This window comes from Fringilla coelebs (assembly GCF_963513975.1).
Source record: "Fringilla coelebs genome assembly, chromosome: 9".
NCBI classification, from domain to species: domain Eukaryota; kingdom Metazoa; phylum Chordata; class Aves; order Passeriformes; family Fringillidae; genus Fringilla; species Fringilla coelebs.
Window position 1 is genome coordinate 30776000 of NC_140067.1, and position 17844 is coordinate 30793843.

The 17844-nt window shown below is 48.0% G+C and overlaps 1 protein-coding gene across 3 annotated transcripts in view; it reads left to right on the forward strand.

The window, feature by feature from the left end:
• Positions 1 to 3753: 3753 nt before the first annotated feature.
• The window catches only part of TEDC1 (tubulin epsilon and delta complex 1), a 71118-nt gene continuing 57027 nt past the window's right edge, over positions 3754 to 17844 (forward strand). For all 3 annotated transcript variants that reach the window (XM_084211019.1, XM_084211021.1, XM_084211020.1), the window contains exons 1-3: positions 3754 to 3920; positions 4844 to 4922; positions 10582 to 10784. In XM_084211019.1, the coding sequence (XP_084067145.1) occupies positions 3765 to 3920; positions 4844 to 4922; positions 10582 to 10784 (438 nt within the window). In that variant the 5' untranslated portion in view covers positions 3754 to 3764. The remainder of the gene's footprint in view (positions 3921 to 4843; positions 4923 to 10581; positions 10785 to 17844) is intronic.

Below are 17844 nucleotides of genomic sequence, written 5' to 3' on the forward strand. Positions count from 1 at the left end.
AGACCTCTTTAATCGTTCCCAATTCACTTTTCATTCTGAAAGCCCCGCATCAGAGGGCCTGAAACACCAACACCTTTCTTAACCATCCAACTGCTGGGAGCTGACTTTGAATTTTGGCGCTATAACCCACACCCAGGCCTGCTGCTGGCTAAGTGCCTGTGTCCAGGAAAACCTGCACCACAGCATTTGTGGGGTCATGACAGCATTGCTGCAGAACATCTATGCAGGCAATGTGTGTTCACAGCCCTGTGGCTCCTTTCTGCCAGCACCATGGCCATGCTGCCAGGTCATGCCTTTTCCCTCTCTGCTTAACCTGATGTTCCAGTGAGGGAAGAGCAAGTGTGTATGAAGGGGCCAGGGGGGTGCAGGGAAGGAGCTGGAAAGGGAAGGTGGGGCAGCCTGACTGACCTGCTCGGGGTGTGATACACACTGGCCACCCAAGGTCTCCCTCGAGCAGGCAGGGAGGGAAGCTCTGCTCTGCTGTGATGGCTGCTCAGCAGATACTACACAGCAAGAAGGAGAGGGAAAGGAGAGGGGAAGGAGAGAGGTGAGGAACTCCAGCCACCGAGCTGGCGGCGGAGCGTGGGAAGCGCTGATGCCTGGCTTAGGGGCCTGGCCAGGAGACAGGCTGGCTCCTGCCCACGCCTTCACGGGGATAAAAGCATTATTAAAAAACCCCAAAAGACCAAAGGAGTTGTTTTTGCAGGAGAGCTCCCACCTTGCCCTTGGCAGAGCAGGCTGAGGTGACATCAGGGAGCGGGCAGGCATGGTTGCTATCCCACACAATCGGCATGAGGCAATGGGACAGGGCCGCCGTCATCACCTCTGGCAGCCCTGCGCACGCCGCAGGGCCGTGTGTGGTGGCCAGTTGCCATGGCACAGTGCAAACAGGCACCCTCGGCCCCACTGAGTCACCCGGCACGGCAATGGCCACAGCTGACACACGGCACTGAAAATGGGCGGCTGTGTGGCACCACACGGGCCAGGAACCCAGAGAGGGCAAAGTCCAGCGGCCTCTCCCAGCTAAAGCATCCCTGGCCACTCAGTACTTTCCCTTCCCATTGTTGCTCCCACTGCCATGCTTGCCCTGGATCTGCCTCAGTGCCTGGCAGCCAGGGACCAGCTGATAAGCCAGCCCTGTCCTGCTTCCTTTCTATAGAGAGGGTCCTGGGGGCTTCCAACCTCCACGCTGACATCAGGCTTGTGAGCTGATGTCAGCCATCCATGGCTGGTTTCCATCTGCCAGGACACTATTGCTTGGGAGAGGGGTGGCCTGGATGAGCAGGGCTCTGCTGCCATCGCCACCCCGGCCGGGCCAGCACGCCGGGGCTGTCACAGCGTCAACTCGGTCGCCTGTCCATAGCACACAGTCCATGTCTGCAGCGGGAAACCATCGCCTTCCCTTCGGCCTCTCCCCCGCTGGAACGCGGCCCGGGCAGCCGGCAGAGCAGATAGGTGGGGCCTGGCGGGCTGGCAGCGAGCACCCGCTGCGCTGCTGGGGCGCTGCGAGCCTGGGGGGCTCTGCCTGGCCTCCAACCCGCCCGTGGCCAGGTGCCAGCCCTGCACAGCGCCAGTGTCCCGTGTCAGCTGTGCCACGGGAGCCACGGCAAGGGGGGTGCTGGCCAGCAGGACAGCCAGGCCCGTGCCGGGCTGCCACGCCAGCCGTGTGGAGAGTGGCTCGGGGCTCTCGGTGTGAATGCCAGCTGCTGAGCGGTGATGCCCGCTGGCCTGGGGGCTGGCTGGGGGACAGGAGCCCACAGGAGGGGGGACGGACAGAGCCGCTCACTGTGCGTGCGCTGGGCCCTTGTCTCGGCAGCTGCCCCGGGGAGGAAAGGCCTAGACAGAGGAATGTGTGTGGGGACAGGGAAAGCTTTGAGCTGGGTTTATGGAGTGGTCAAGAAAACACAGGAAATTGGCTGCAGCTGAAGGTCCTCCTGGAGACTGCAGCAGGGACGGGAAAATAGACAAGCGATGTGTCATGGAGGGAGCAGACAGCGCCCGATAGCAGCGAGGCATGGAAAGCCAAGAAGGATGCCAAAGACAGCAGAGGATTGTCCCGGTTCGATAAGGCTCTGGGCAATAAAAGGGGACTTTATGGACTGCTGGAAACCAAAGGCCATGTTTCCAGCACCATGTGGAAATGCCAAGCCTGTTAGGAAGGAGAGCAAAGAAGTGGATAAAGACTGCTGAGCTAGAACTGGACAAGGGATAAGGAAAATGCTTTCCAGGCCATTAGGAAAGGAGGATGTGAGACAACAGCTGCTAGAGAAGATATTTTAAAAATCCTTAAGCCTGGATAACTCACACCCAGGGGTCCCTTCAGGGCTGGCTGGAGCAGAAGGCAGGATCCACAGGATGGGGAGAGCTCTAAAGCAGCGCTCAGCACTGGGAAGGGCTGCGCTCCCCAGCACAGGGGTGGAAGGCAGGAGAGGAGCAACCAGAGGGAAGGAGTGCAAACACAGTTCACATTGGCTGGAGGACCCTTTGGATCACTGCGATTTCTCTCCTCATTGCAAGCAGCCATTTGGCTGCAAGAGCCTGCTCCGTAGTGGGAAGGAATTTCACATGTTGTTTCATATTTTTCAGATACTGGTGGAAAAACAGTAAAGGCATCACGCTAGATCCACAGTGGGCACATTAAATGGGCTGTGAGCTGGGGAACTGGCCAAGAAACCATCAGTGGGGGCTTCCAGCAGGTCTCATATCCAGGCACAGGCAGGATCCCCGCGGCGCTGGCCGAGCAGACCCGTGTCCCTGGCACAGACCAGCTGTGCCCCCGCTGCTAACCCACAGCAGGAATCCATCTCCGGGCCAGGTTTTGGTTCTGTAAATCCTGGGCACGGCCGGACTTCCCTCAGGAGCTCAGGCTTCTCCCACAGAGCAGCTCCGTTCTCCTCCCCCACGGCTCCCCAAGGATTAATCCCTGGGGTCGCTTCATGTCGGGGGTTGAACGCCTGGGGACCCGAGCTGGCCGCACCTCGCCCCGCTGAGCAAGAGGCGGGCAGGAATATCGCAGGAACATTGCAGGAATATCGCGGCAATATCGCGGAGCTGCTGCTGCTGCCCAGCGCCGCTCTCCGTGTCCCCGGAGCTCTCTGACTGCAGCAGAGCCATGCTTTTGCCACAGCCGAAGCCGGCTTTTGCAGCAGCCCTGTCCACCAGGGAGGGTGGGGGAAGCTCGCAGGGCTTCCCCGGGTGTTTTCTGCCGGGGCAGGAGGCGCGTCCATGGCTCGGTGAGGTGACACGTGTGGGTCACGGCCCGGGAGCGTTCCGTGCCCCGAGCCATGCGCCCGAGTGAGCGTCGGGACCACCGGCGGTCCGGGAGGTGCGGGGACATCCAGGGAGATGCAGGGACGCGCAGAGACACCCAGGGACATGCAGGGACATGCAGGGAGATGCAGGGAGGTGCAGGGAGATGTAGAGACATCCCGGGCGATGCAGGGACATGCAGGGCGGTGCCGGGACATGCACGGCGGTGCAGGGACATGCAGGGCGGTGCAGGACGATGCAGGGACATGCAAGGCGGTGCAGGGACATGCAGGGCGGTGCAGGGACATGCAGGGCGGTGCAGGACGATGCAGGGACATGCAGGGCGATGCAGAGCGATGCGGGGCGGTGCAGGGACATCCCGGGCGATGCAGGGCGAGAGGCAGGGCTGGCGCGCCCGCAGTGCCCCCTCCCCGCGGCCAGGGGGCGCTGCCGCAGGCGGGCGGCCCGGAAGGGCGCTCCCGCTGGGGCCGGGGGCGGCGGGAGCGAGCGGCGCGATGCGCGGGCGGCAGCGGGAGCAGCACCGGGAGCAGCAGCGGCAGCCGGGCCCGGCGCTGCCCGCCGCCGTCGGGGCGCTGTGCCGGGCTCTGCCGCCCCGCGCCCGGCCCGCCCCCGACACCCTGCGCCGCGCCAGGTTCGACCGGCCGCAGGCGGTGAGCGCCGGCTGCTCCGCCCGGAGACCCTGCGGGGCACAGGGCAGCGGGGACCGGCGGGACCCCCGAGTGCGGCGGGGCCCGGGGCAGGCTCGGCTCTGCACGGCAGCGCGACGGCACTGAGCCTTGGGCAGCCCTGCGTGCGGGGCTGCGGTGCGGTCCCGGCTCGGTGTGGTCCCGGCTCGCTGTTCGCCCAGCTGACACTTGTTAGGGAATGTCAGCAAACTCGCCGCTCTGGAAGGGCTGAGCCTTGCTGTGGCTGTAACTTGAGGCTTGGTGTTGCGCCCTGCTCTGAGACACCTTCTCGGTGACGCCTGGGGTTTGCTGCCCTTTGCCGTACCCAGCTTGCTTTCCCCCCGAGGTTCCAGCTGGCGCGCAGGGTACCTCCCTTCCTCGGCTATTTTAAGGGTTTTACGAGTGTTGACTGAGATTCCAGCTGTAAGAATCACTATTTGAGTTTGTCAGCATGCTGTCCTTGTGCAGCCAAGAAACGATTCCCAGTTCCAGCTCATTCTGTTGTGCCTTTTGTTTGTGAGTTTGGCGCTGTCGTGGTCAGACCTTACCGGTGCCTGTTTGCGGGTGAGCTGTGCCCTATGTGGTTGTATCAGAGCAGGTTTTGGAATGCTCCTCCACACGTGGGTCTCACAGTAGAAGTGCTGGGCATTGCTGTACAGCCAGCATTAGCCCTTTTCTTTCTGGGTGCTCCTTTCTATAGATTCTGTGTTCATCAGGCAGGAGCATGAACATACATGAACAGAACATTGACATACATGAACCTGCCTGATCAGATGGTGTTGGCTGGATCAGCAGGTGTGCTGTTCCATATGTGATGTTCAGATACGGGCTTAATTGCCTAATTAAGACTAAATAAGATGGCAGATATTTTTCCTGCTGATCTCCCCTTCCACCCCTCTCTTTTGCAGAGCCTGGACTTCTGGAAGCTGCTGTATGTGCTGCTGAAGCAGATCCACGGGGGCAGGTGGACAGAGTCTGATGCCATAGGTAACATCATGCTGGCTGGCTGCAGTTTCCATCTGTCCTGGGACTGGTTTTGTAGCACCTTTGGCTCCTTTCTCCCTGTAGTGAGTGCTCTCTTTTGAACACCTGTGCCACTTGTACTGGGTGTCAGCCTTACTGATGAGGAAATGTGCTGTGAGGCATGTTTGCTACTCTTTGATGTGCTTTGTCCTGGAAACTGGGATGTTTCCACAGGCCCTCTGATGTTTTATTGCAGGTAAATCTCTGCAATGATGTTTTAACTGCAAAGACAGAAGTAGATTTGGTTTTCCTTTGGTTCCTTCTTTTCCCATTCATACCATGATTCTGTTGGTACTTTTCTGTCCAGTCCTGTGTCGGAGCCAGGAATTGCAATGTGAAAACCATAAAGGCAGTGTTGTGGATTGATGTTCTAGACAAAACAAGAAATGGACTGTGTGTGATTATTTAGGGGGACTGTGAATAGTGTCTTTAAGGACAGGGCCACTGCTCCAGAGAGGAGCTGAATGCAGATTGGCTTCTCAAAACAGCAGAAGACTATTTACTTCTTAACTGTACCTTATTCCAAGCACAACACTACTCCCCATCTTCTCTCTTGAAACATGTCTATCTAGGGCCTTTTCATTGTATGAGAATTGTATTGTGATGAATCAAGGTCTCCTCATACCAGCTCCATTTAATATTCACTTTTGCCCTTGAAAGCAAAACACCCTAAACAGCACTGTGTAAGCCCCTGATTGGCTGTGAGCCTGGTGGCTCTGTAAATGGAATTAAGAAAGGTTCAGCATTGTGGAATGCAGAGCAAAACCACCAGCATAGTTTAACTGGTGGCTCAGCAGGAAGTCCTGTTACTCGCAGGACTGCTATTTTTCATTTGGCTGTTTTTATTTTTCCACTCATCCACAGTCTCCTGTGTATGGCAAGTCTATTTATTGACTGTCTCCCACAGCACTGTGGATGTGGTCCTGCACATGTGCAACCTTATTGGATCCTGGCTGCTCCCACACTGATTGCCTGTAGCATTTGGGGACAGAATTTCCAAGCGCATGTGGCAGGTTCCTGGCTCTGGAGACAGCAAACACAGCCTCCACTGGTATATTGTGAGGTACCAACGTGTGGTTCTGCTGAGAACTGCTCAGCTGGTTTCTGAGAAACCTTTTTGGTCACAACTTGGTGATTAAAGCTGAAATTCAGGCTGGAGAGCTGTACTGTTTCTCAAATGACACTAATTACTTTTGCTTGGCAAGTGAATGAGTTGTCTGCTCTGAACACAATCGATATTTTACTGCTTTTCTTCTCTGCCCCAGCTCTGGTCTCTTGTGTATTTAATGCAAATGAAATAAGCCTTGGGCATAGGCACTAAATAACTTTCTCAGGTTTGTGTAGGATTCTGTTACACAATAGGGAATTAAAACAGATTCCTCTAATCCAAGTCTAGTGCCTTAGTCCACAGATCAAGCTTTGCTTTTCTTTTCTCTTTTTGTACAACCTCTTAATTACCTTGGTTAAAATAAGGAGGGCAGCAGTTGCTAGATCCCAGAGGAAGGCTGTGAAGACTCCTTTGGTCTAGGGGTTACTGTGAGCATAGAAACAGCCTTCTGGAAAAGAGAAGCCATTCTCCAGTGATCTTGTATCCTTTATTTTTCAAAAGGAAACACTGATCTTTGGCTAGTTCAGGAATCCCACTGAAGCCTACCAGTCAGTGGTTATAAAATTCTGCAGCTGCTCCTGGTTTCTTGTTCTGTGAGAACTTTTTCTTCCCACAGTGAAAAGCACTTCACTGTAAATTTCAGTGTAAACTTGCTGTAAAACCCAGCCCCTTAAGCATGTCACAGCAGTGGGCCACTGGACAGTGGAGAGTCAGAGTAAGCTGTGTGAATAACAGGGCATAACCTTGCTGATGAAATCATGATTAATGGTTTGGTGCTGCTTGTTCCTCACAGAGGCTGATGAACTGGGTTCACAGCCTGACAGTCACACCAGGCCGCAGTGCACTTGGACAGTCGGAGGACACATTTATTTTCTGGGATTATAGCATGGGAAAGAGATCTGGAGCTGCAATAGATTTTTGTTTGTTTGACAAATGTAGCAGAAAATGTTTTTCTGAAGCAGTAGTTTCCCATAATACCACTACCTGTGCAGGTGTTCCTTGTCTGAGTGCATGAAGTAATGTGTCTGTGTCTGTGCTTGTACTTGGTTTGTAGTTCCTTTCCTTTTTAGCCTGCCAGGCTAGTGCCTAGCTCTTATTTGAATATCATCTTGTAAGTTGCTGAAAATATCTGTCAGGACTCAACAGTGGAAGAGCACAGCTTGAGTATAGTTTTAAGTGAGCTGAACCCTGAGGTTCATCCCCAGCTTGGTCTTACTTGCTGAATATAGTTTTCTAAATGATATCTGTGGAGAAGGGCATTAATTGGAAGCCTTGTGAGGGTATTTCTGTATAAATTTCCTAATCCTAATGCCATAAGAAGATGTCAGAGAGGTGTCTGGTGTGTCTCTTCTATCCGAGTGATGTTTTTTCCTCTCTCTTGGTTGCACATTACAGAAGAATCCATCTTGGTCCTGGATACTCACATAACCTTTACTGCCATTTATACCTTTGCCTTTTAACTTGAGCACTCAGGAGATGGGGAAAACTGAGGGACTTCTCTAAGGTCACAGGAAGGCTCCTTGAGCCCCAGTTCCAGATTCATGCCTTGACTGCTCACTCCCAGTTCCTGCCTGGCACACCAGCTGTACCTTCTCCTGTGAAGGCAGTAAGTTGCAGAGGGAGACATGAACGAGGGGGAGATAAAGGACCAGAAGAACACTGAAATTCAGGTGGTGAATTGCCTTGGTGGATCTGGCCTGAGTGATATATCAGAGCAGGGAAATGGTGATAAAAGAAAATAAAAAACACCTGACCTGCTTTCCTTTCCTCCACTTTGATATGTGGTTTTTTTAAGGAGCTCCTTGAACTGCAGATGGCAGCATGTGATGCTTATTTGCTTTGAAAAAGGAGGAAAGCATATAGTAACCATCCTTCCTTTTGGAGGATTTCTGCCTTTACCTGTTATGGCAGTTCCTTTCTTGACAAATGCACACAGAAAAGGAAAGGATGACATGAAAACCCTGCTCATGTAAGAATGTTCACGAGTGATCAAAATGAAATTGTAATACCTCCATGCTCCTCTTGTGCTTGAGGATTGGAGAACACAGCTACAGGAAGATTTTTAACAAGCCATGGGCATTTCTGCCACCCTGACATGGGGAAGGGAGGCTGCTTGTTTCATTCACAGGGTGTGTGGAAAGAGCAAATGGAGTGATTTAGGTCTTTTGCCTTGTAGGAATGCCTGAACTGCATGAAACTGTAGATTCCTCTAGCTCCACCCAGCTGTCACAGCTGTCAAAGGGAAAGAAAAGAGCAAATCTAGAAGGATGCTTTCACAGCATGGGGGGATATTCCTTCAGCCTCCAGCAGTTTACAGCTCAGACTTTCCAATCCAGAGAGATTATGTTTCTGTTTCATAAGTTTCCATGAGCTGCTGTTCTGTAAATCCAGTTTCTCCTTGAGCCTGAGTGACTCTTAGGAGTCCATAGAGTCCCACAGTGAGCAATTTCAGAATTTTGCTGCGTGTGTGAAGAGCCTCTCTTTTATCATGTTTTGACTCACATGCTTGCTAACTTTGTTGGCTCACAGTTCTTTCTTTTGAGTGTTGTGCAAACAAATCATCCTCTCTTCACCCATTGCACAGCACTCAGGATTTTGAAGAGTTTTGTCATATCCATTCTTGCTCTTCTTGGCCTACTTCATCTCTTCTTACAATGCAGCTGTTCTGTACTTGTGATTGTACTTGTCCTTTCTCTTCATTTCTTTCCAAATCTTCTGTAGCCTTAATGGGAAAGGAGAAATAAGGGTCACAGTGGGTATTTGTGTTCTGTTCAGTGTCCTTGCTAGGTTTCTCACACTGAGTTTGCCTTTGGATGCCTGTCAGAACCAATTGTGATACTGTCATTAAAAACCTTATCATCTGAGATGGTGTTCCTGAGCCCACGGAGCAGTTCCAGGTCCAGTCTTATGTTGTTAAGTCAGTAAAGTTAGGAACATTTCTTTCTTTGTGCCCATAATTTTTCATATTTTCTAAAAATACTTTTATCTGTCTTTTTAAAGTTTGGCTCAAGGTTCTGTAGTCCTTCATGATCTGCCTGCATTCTTTACTGCTAATATCACATCAGCACCAAGTTTTCTGTCACTGTCACGTTGTCTAAGTGTCATTTTGAGTTGTTTGAACAGCAGCTGTTTAGCACAGAGCCCTCATGTGAAACCATGATTTGTTCCTGCCCTCTGGTTCTTGTCTGCTGGGTACTTGTCATTGATCCAAGGCTTTTCCTCTCCCTCCACTGCAGTGCCTTGGTTTCTTTGTGCAAGCTGAATCCCAGTGGGAAGCCCAAATGTCCTGCATTGGTTGAATCTTCCTTAATCACTTGCTTCTCGTTGCCCTCAGAGAACTCCAGAAACTTTTTGAGCAGGTCTTCCTTTTACAGCTGTTGGTTCTTAGCCAGTGTGTGTTGTTTTCATTGTCCCCCTATTTATGTGCTTTATTCTGTTTTTGACTTAGTACAGAGCCAAGGTTTATTGGGCAGAACCTTTTTTAATAATAACTTTCTCTGTGTTTCCTCAGTATTTTACAGCCCTGCAGTCCCTGTCTTGTAGCTGTCAGGTAACATTTGCTGGTGTGAAGGAATATGGATCAGAGCATTCCTGAGAATTTAATAGCCCATGTGCTGAGCTGCATTATCTCTGCTCTCTGGTGCTCAGAGATTTGCAGCAGGCTGTGAAACTCCTATCTCTAAATTCCAGTTTGGTTCAGGAGTAGAGTGGTTCAGAGTGTTTACTAATTCATAGCATGCTTGGTGACTCATAAAAAATGAATAGGTGAATTGGAGTCCCACTGTAGTGGGGGTGGCTAGTTGCCTTTGTTAATTTCCAAGAGGCCATTGCCAGTCTTGATCCCAACTTTGAATTTCTTCTTTTCCCTGGGCAGTAGTTCCTACAATCAGAATGGGGCAGTATAAAGAAGGCTTTTATACTTTCCCTCCTGTCCTTCACCAGTTGTTGATTGTTGCATATAGATAAAACCTTATAAAAGAAAAGTCTTATAAAACATGGTTTAAACCTTGCTATTCTGGCTAGACTAACCTATTAAATTCTCTTGAGAAAAAAAATTATAAAAATAAAAATCAGTTTACATAACAATCTATTCTTATGAGAAAAGAGTTCACACCTACAAAAATAAGAAGTCTATCCTGTGAGTCCATGAAGAAAAAATATAAACTATCTCGAAAGAACAAAAAAATCGATCAACATGTACATTAGCCATTACCAACCAATCAGCTGAGTTTCAGTAATTTGCTATCCTATTCAATTCAGAGTGCCTTCTAATACCATATAAAAGTAAGCTAGCTGCAATAAAGATTCAACCATTCTACACAAAAACCCAAGCATCTCATCCATCTCATTTCTAGCTCCAGCTCAAGGCTACAACGACCCTTGATAAAGACTAGGTCCCCACTGTCTTCCTGAGGCTGGGGTGAAAGTGCTGCCCTCCCAGGAGGCAGCACTGCGGCGCTGAGTGGGTGAGGGCAGCGCTGCAGGGAGTGACTCTGGCCTGTTCTGCTCTTGCAGGTGCCCAGGTGAGCTTTGTGAAGTGGGCTCTGTGGTACCACGGCTACGGGCGGCCCCAGCTGCGGCGGCTCCCGGCCGACGGCTCCGCGGGCAGCCGCGAGCTGCTGCTGGCCTTCTCCTGGCTGCTGCAGCGCCCCGGCCTCCTGGAGCGGCTCCTGGCTCGGAACAGGGTGCAGACTGGGGATGAGACCTCTGTGTGCACGGTGAGCATGCTGTGTCCTTCCACCCCGCCCCGCCCACGAGTCACCTGTGACAGCGGCTGTGTCACCACCGGTGTGTCATGGGTGCTGTCCTGGTGCCTTGGCAGCTCAGTGACTTCAGCTTCAAAAAAGTGTCTATTTTCTCTCCCTTCTCTGTGTGCAAAGCTTAGGGGGTCTTGGTCACAGACATATTTTATGAAAAATCCTTTTGCCAAGATTTTTTCTCTGAGAAGCTGAGAAGCCTCAGAGAAAAAGAAAAGCAATAATTCTCTGCTGCTGTGGGATGCAACAGGTGCATCTTTGATTGGTCCATGTGGTTGTTTTTAATTAATGGCCAATCAAAGTCCAGCTGTCTTGGACTCTCTGGTCAGTCACAAAGTTTTATTATTATTCCGTTCCTTTCCTTTCTAGCTTTCTGATGAAATCCTTTCTTCTATTCTTTTAGTATAGTTTTAGTATATCATTTTCTTTTAATATAATACATATCATAAAATAATAAATCAGCCTTCTGAAGCATGGAGTCAACATTCTCATCTCTTCCCTCGTCCTGGGACCCCTGTGAACACCACCACAGTTCTTTCTCTTTATCAAACTCCCACCCCTGCCTGAATTCCCTGATTTTTATTTCCAGTACAGGTGAGACCATTGTGGGGGTAAGTGAATCTCTTCAGTCTCTCTGCTTCTGGGTCTTGGGCTCCAGGACTGAGCTGTGAGTGGTTCTGCAGGGCAGGCAAACAGGTTAGCAATGAATGCTGGCTGTGTTGGCACTGTTGGGTAGAGCAGGTAAGGCAAATAATACTTTTTGCAAACAACAAGGTCTCAAATGGCAGCTCCTGCCCTTGAGGTAACCAATGACCTTTGAGAGCACACTGGAGTGTGTTGTTTTTTCTGTTAATAAAAGCTGTTAGCACATAGAAAGTCTGTTCTGAAGTAACCATCATCTAGTCAGACACTAATCACTGCTCAGTCTGCTTCAAGATGACAGGCTCACAGAATTTCTTAGTTTTTGGCAAAGGACTTCGTAGGTCAGAAGCCCTACCTGCTGATTATCTTGTGGTGTCTAAGGTGTGTGGTCTTTCTTGAACCCATATTTGTTTTTTCCCTGGTTTTGTGGAGCCTTTTTAGGGGGCAGCAAAGCAGGAAAGCAAAAGTTTGGAAAGCTGCAATATAGAAACGGTGTCTTCAGAAGGAAAACACTTGTACAAATGGAAAACAGTTCAAGGGAAAGAATCCTTTTTGTAACAACATTACAAGAAGTATTTTGAGGAAAGGGACCACTCTTGGTGCACTACAGTTATTTGCTGCACAGAAGAGGGAGCACAAGAGACTGAGCTGTGAGTGGCAGTGCCATCTCCTTATGTGAAGGGTGCCTTGAGATTTCAGAAAAAACACACTGCTGGACAACTTTTTACTTTCATCATCTTTTTTACCTTTTTCTTGTTTTTCATCTGCAGTAGCAGGTTTTTTTTTTTAATTTTTTTTGTTAAAATCTTCCTTAACTTCTGTTACAAAAGAGTGACAAGTGAAATGTGACATGAATTCAGGGAGTGGGGCAGCACCTGTGTTATTTTCTTTGAAGGCTTTAAGTTTTGCATTTCCCAAAAAGGGATGAAAGAACTATGGTAATACAATGTTATCTCTTATGGCCACACTTACTGGTGTGTCTTTCACTGCAATTCTCACCTGCTGTACTCGTGTTTCTCAAAAAGCATGGAATGCATATGAAATGTTTTTAGTCCACAACTGTCCAAAACAGTGTTTGGAAAGGCTTAAAAGTCTGATTTTATTTATTTTTTTTTTAATAGACCAGACAAAAATTGTATAGACTGGAAGTTGGAGTTAGCTTGTGTATGTAAAGCTCATTGTATTAATGGAAACATTTCTTGTATGGTGTTCATCCAGCAGTTTTCATGCTCCAATAAAAATAGATATTTTCAAGGGGAAAAAAAAAAGAATATAGTTATAGCATAACCAGTGGGTTTTGTGATTCTCCATCACAAGAAAGTTAAAACAAATGGAATTTTGAGGGAGAGGTCTTATCTTTCATTTGATCAACCAGGCATTGCAAAACCAATAAATTCAGCCTTTAGGTGCCAAGCAAATGAAGATCTAGGAATGCACTCGCAAGGATGCAAGGAGGCAGTGGTGGATGAGGAGGAGATTTTTTTATAATTTGACTTGAAATAGCTTGGGATGGAATATTTGGGGCAGAATTTGTGTGTTAAAGACTGAATTCTAGTCTGCCTTGCAAAAATTGTTAAATATATGTTTTTGGGACATATAAACCAGGTTTAGGTCTTACTAAGGGTCACACACCTCATTTGGGTCAGGGAATCAGCTCCTCGTAAACCACTCATGAAAACCTGTTTGTTTGTTGGTTTCATAAAAGTGTTAAGTTTTATTGTTGTTAGATATTGTTATTTGCTAGCTGTTGTTATTTTGTGAGCAAAGCCTGCTCATCAGCCAGTGTTCAGCAATAAAACCCAAAATCACAGTAAGAGAGGGGGAGGGTGAGGTTTTCACTTTGCTACCTGACATCTTGTAAGTTAACACACCAGACGTGTAGTCTCTGCAGTCTTAACTGTCTTCTATTTCAGTAAAGTGAAGGAAAAAGGTAAAAGAAGAGGAAAAAACCTTCACTCAGGAAAAATACGTCTCAAAAAATAGGAGAAAGAAAAGGGAATGCTCTTTAAAACAATTGACATGAAATTCTCAGTTGAGAACTTGAAAAATCTTCCACTGGATGGAATCTTTAATGACTACAAACAATTTTCCTGAAGTGAAAATGTTGCAAAACAAAAATCCATGAAATACATTTGGTTCTGTGCATGGCTGAGATCTCTGCCAAAATGAGCAAAGTGTGAAAGCCAGTACTTGCTGGAAAAGTACATCTGTTGGTCTACCAGTGAGAATAAATTTGGAGAGAATCCTTACCCTTTGTCTTCATTTAAAAGGAAAGGGATCTCAATAACTGTAGGCATAGCTTTAGTTCAAACTGATATTCATGTGGTTTGCTTTTAAAATTTTCTCTGAAATCCACAAAGATGAACAGGGTCTGTTGTGTGAGAAGAGAGAATGGAGCTAATCCCTAAATTAAGTGTACAATCATGTTCTGACTGTTCTTTTGGGCCAAGTTTAAAACAAAGCCTGCTGAATTGCTGATAATGTGCCAAAAACCCAACATATCAACGGCCAATTAATTGAAATAATTTCATTTCAGGCTACCACACTCTGGCCTTTTATTCCTTTGCAGTTCCTTAGCAACACCGTTTTCTTTCCCTGCAAATTGAACACTTCCATCAGCTCTAAAGGATTTTTAGAGGTACAAGGGTATTCATGACACATGATGGACAAGGAGCTCAGGCTCTGCATGGAATTCTTGATCTTTCGAACCTGAGCTGGGAAAAGCTTCCACAAGCTGACTTTTACATGTACTTACATTTTCAGAACCAAAAGTCAAGTGATTCCTGAAATTATAAACTCAGAGATGATGAAAGGTGGTAAGAGGTATTGCTGATGTAGTCACAACTTGCTGTGAGGTAGATGTGGTAAGGACAGGCATGGTTGGTAGCCTGGGGTGGTTCTGGGGGCTGGCTGCTTTTGTGTGTTAGGTAAGAGATTCCTTCAGGGCACCTCCAGCTCCTGTTTTTTTGGCAGGGCAGAGCTGCAGTGTCTCCTGAGCCAGGATCCTGGTGCCTGTGGCAGGTCCTTCCCTGGCCATGCTCCCTTCTAGCATGGGAAGTTTATAAACTGGGAGGGGAAACAGTTAAAGGAGCAAAATGTGTAGCTGTGCAGGAGGAGCAGGAGAAGATCCACAATCCATGATAAACTGGGATCCACATTCCATGATAAACTTTAGAGCTGGGCTGCAGCAGTTCAGGTTCTCTGAATTTACTCTACTCATCTGTCTGCAGGTTGGTGACTCCAGAGGCAGTAAGTGAGAGTTCAAACCTTGCATGGGCCAGCTCTTTAGAAGAAGTAATCACAAACTCTGTGGGATCTATAAAGATTAAGTACAATCTGAATTGGAGGCTCCCATCAATGCACTGAAGTGTCTGCTTGGGAATTCTCGCCTGTTAATTGCATTAAAGCACCGGGCCAGTAATTGATGGACAAGGTTTTCAAAGGCTTTTGACACCCCTTGTGAATTTCCAGCTCAGATATGCACTGCTGTGATGTCTCAACGTCTTCTGTTGCTTTGGTGATCATGTACTGGCAGATTATTCTCAAGTGCCATTTATTGATTCCTATTCACACAGAACAAATCCAAGTGTACAAGACACAGCTGAAAACCTGTAGTTGAAACTGTCTCCTTCAGTGAACTTGGGAGGCACACCTGGGGACTTCTCATTCTCTTTGAGAAGCAGATAATTGATATAAACTTGCCTTTTTAGCACATTCAATATTTGACTAATTCATATTTACCTCGCATTTTAAATTTCAGTGATACCGACCCAGCTTTCTGCAAATCTGTGATGGTTTGGGCAGGTAGTAGCAGTACTTTGTCAGCACATATTCTTCCTGTTTCCAGGGAGGAATACTGTCTGTGCTTCTTTTATTTCTACAGCTGAAATTAATCTGTGTGCCCTGTAATTTGATTATGCGTGGAGGCTGTTGAGCTTTTTCAATGGGTGTGGTGATGTTACATCCCACATGATCATCAGGAGATGTTGTACAAACACTGGTTCTTGTTTCCACTAATTCCCCCTGTCTGCTCCTGGGCCTCTGAGTGAAATTGGATGCCCCTCCCCTTTTGTGAATGTGTAGTAATCAACAAATAGAGCTATTATGTCTCTTGTGCTTGGAATTCATGCATGTGTCTCTAGCATGCCAAAGTGAACTCAGTTTAATTGCAAAAATGAATATAAACGTGCCTTCTAACCCTTAGGTTTGCAATTTGATGAATCTTTTGTTTCTCATGGTCTAGTTTGGCTCACTGGTGTATGGTGTAAGGCTTATGCTTGGTCTAATCTTGCTCCAATGCCTTTTTTTTACAGATACCTTGACAGTCACTGCTGTTCCATAAACCATGTTATTAGAGGGAAGTGTTAAAGGAGCAGCCAAGCTCGATGTTCCCCCCAGTAGAAAACCAGGAAACCTTGGGCACTAGTTTCAGTGAAAAGTAGTTTTCTGCATTTTTTTTCCATGTCTTCATCAATTCCAGTGAGGACAGAGGAGGGAATTTTATTAACCTTATTGATTCTGACTCAGAGGCGTAATTACTTTCCAGATCTTTATGGGCTGTATTAGTCTGTCAGCTTTCATTTTTTGGTTTTCCTCCCTTATTCCCTCAGCTTACACTTCTATTCTCTTTGTCCTCCTGTCTTCCTAGTAACTCTCACCATTTATGTTTTTGCCCTTTTTCTGCTATTACTGTTGCTGGATTCAGTAGCTGCTAAAGAACACTTTTTTTAAAAGCCATCTGTGAAACCTGAGCAGAGGGTGCAGGATCCCTGAGGTTTCTCCTGCAGAATTTTCCTCACCTCAGTGTGGCTGACAAGTCTGTTGTAGCATACTTTGAACCTGTCCTACACTGGAGGCTGTGCAGTTACCAACGTTTGTCTTTGCTTGACACGGTGAATGCACAATTAAGAAGTGTTTTTTTTTTTCTAGACAGCATGTCAAAGTAAAACACTCTGAAAGACAAGTCTGAACTGATCAGAAAGGCTTATAATTTATTGAATCTGTTGTGTCTGAATTGCAGAATTTCTTGAACTTGACATTACAGCTGACGTGTTCTGGATGGGGTTCAGCAGACAGGCCCGTGAGCTGTGGGAGGAGCAAATGATGAGGACTGGTGTGCTGGTAGGAAGGTTTACCACGGTCACACCGGTACTTTGCTGAAATCCAGCCCAGGGAACTCCTTCCTGGGCTGTTGGGGAAACAAGAGGCATTTTGAGATGTTTCAGTGCCTCTCCTGCCCTCCAGTGCCAGGGAGCAGCCAGTGCCTTTGGTAGGTTCTGGTTATCTCTGCAGCCTTTGGAGTTCAGTGTGAACATCTGTTTGTGGTGTCCCACTCTCAGCGACCTGGCTCTGAGGCTGAGAGGATCCTTTGAAATAAAGCACTTTTCCCTCAGGAGGACTTTTCCTTCAGGAACGTTGGGGAGGGCCATGGCAGGCTGTGACCCATGGCAGAGCTCTGCCTCCTCTCTCCTGGAGGGCAGGTGCTGTTCCCCTGTGCTCCCCTAGCTCCAGGTGCGCTGTTGCTGCAGGGAGCTGCATCTTTCCGTCTCCAGGGGCTCCTCTCTTGCCACAGTGGAGCAAATTCCAAGGGGAACTACAGCTGCAGGCAGGGGAAGGAAGGCAGTGCAAGGCATCTGTGTGTTGCATTTCATGAGCCTTGCAGAACACACTCCCAGTTAAGGTCTACCCTGTCACGTGTTGGTCTTAGGATGTTGAGTTTCCACGTTCTGTCTGAATATATAATGCAGCGAGCATTGGGATTTTAGTGTTCTTTTAAAACCTTGCAGCTCTAAAGATGAGGCAGTGCTGCCGAGCTCTGTTAAAGGCTTCGTGCTTTTGCTGTATTGCAGAGCTCTTAAACAGCCTCCCAAATGAGTGGGGAGGGATGGGATAAAGGACTGATGTGCTCTAGTGCCTCAGGCCCGTGGCTACTGCCAGAGAGGCTTGTTTGAACAAGGCAGGCATGGGTAAGAGCTGTGTTCACATTTTCTGTCTTCCCTCAGCACCTTCTCTTTTTCACTCTTTGCCAAGAGTAAGCTCTTGGGAGTGCTGTTGTGAGTAGTAATTCTTACAAGAGGCACAGAAATTTAAAAGCTAAAAGGCCTTGCGGAAACACAGGACTTTGCTTTTTTTATTTTAATTGCTGAATGCGATATGAGCGTAACTGGGATGTTGTGAGCACTTATGTTTGTGGAAAACTTACTCTTCTATGCAAATATCTGGAGATTTAATTGGTGTGTGCACCATGTGGAATGGGTTCTTCCACCATCTATCTTTCCTTGCATAAATCTAATCTGGATCCTGCCTTGTCTGTGAGGAAATCCATTTAGTGTTGTTTATGGTGCTATTAATGAAAATAGTGCTGTCCTTTTTGCATTCA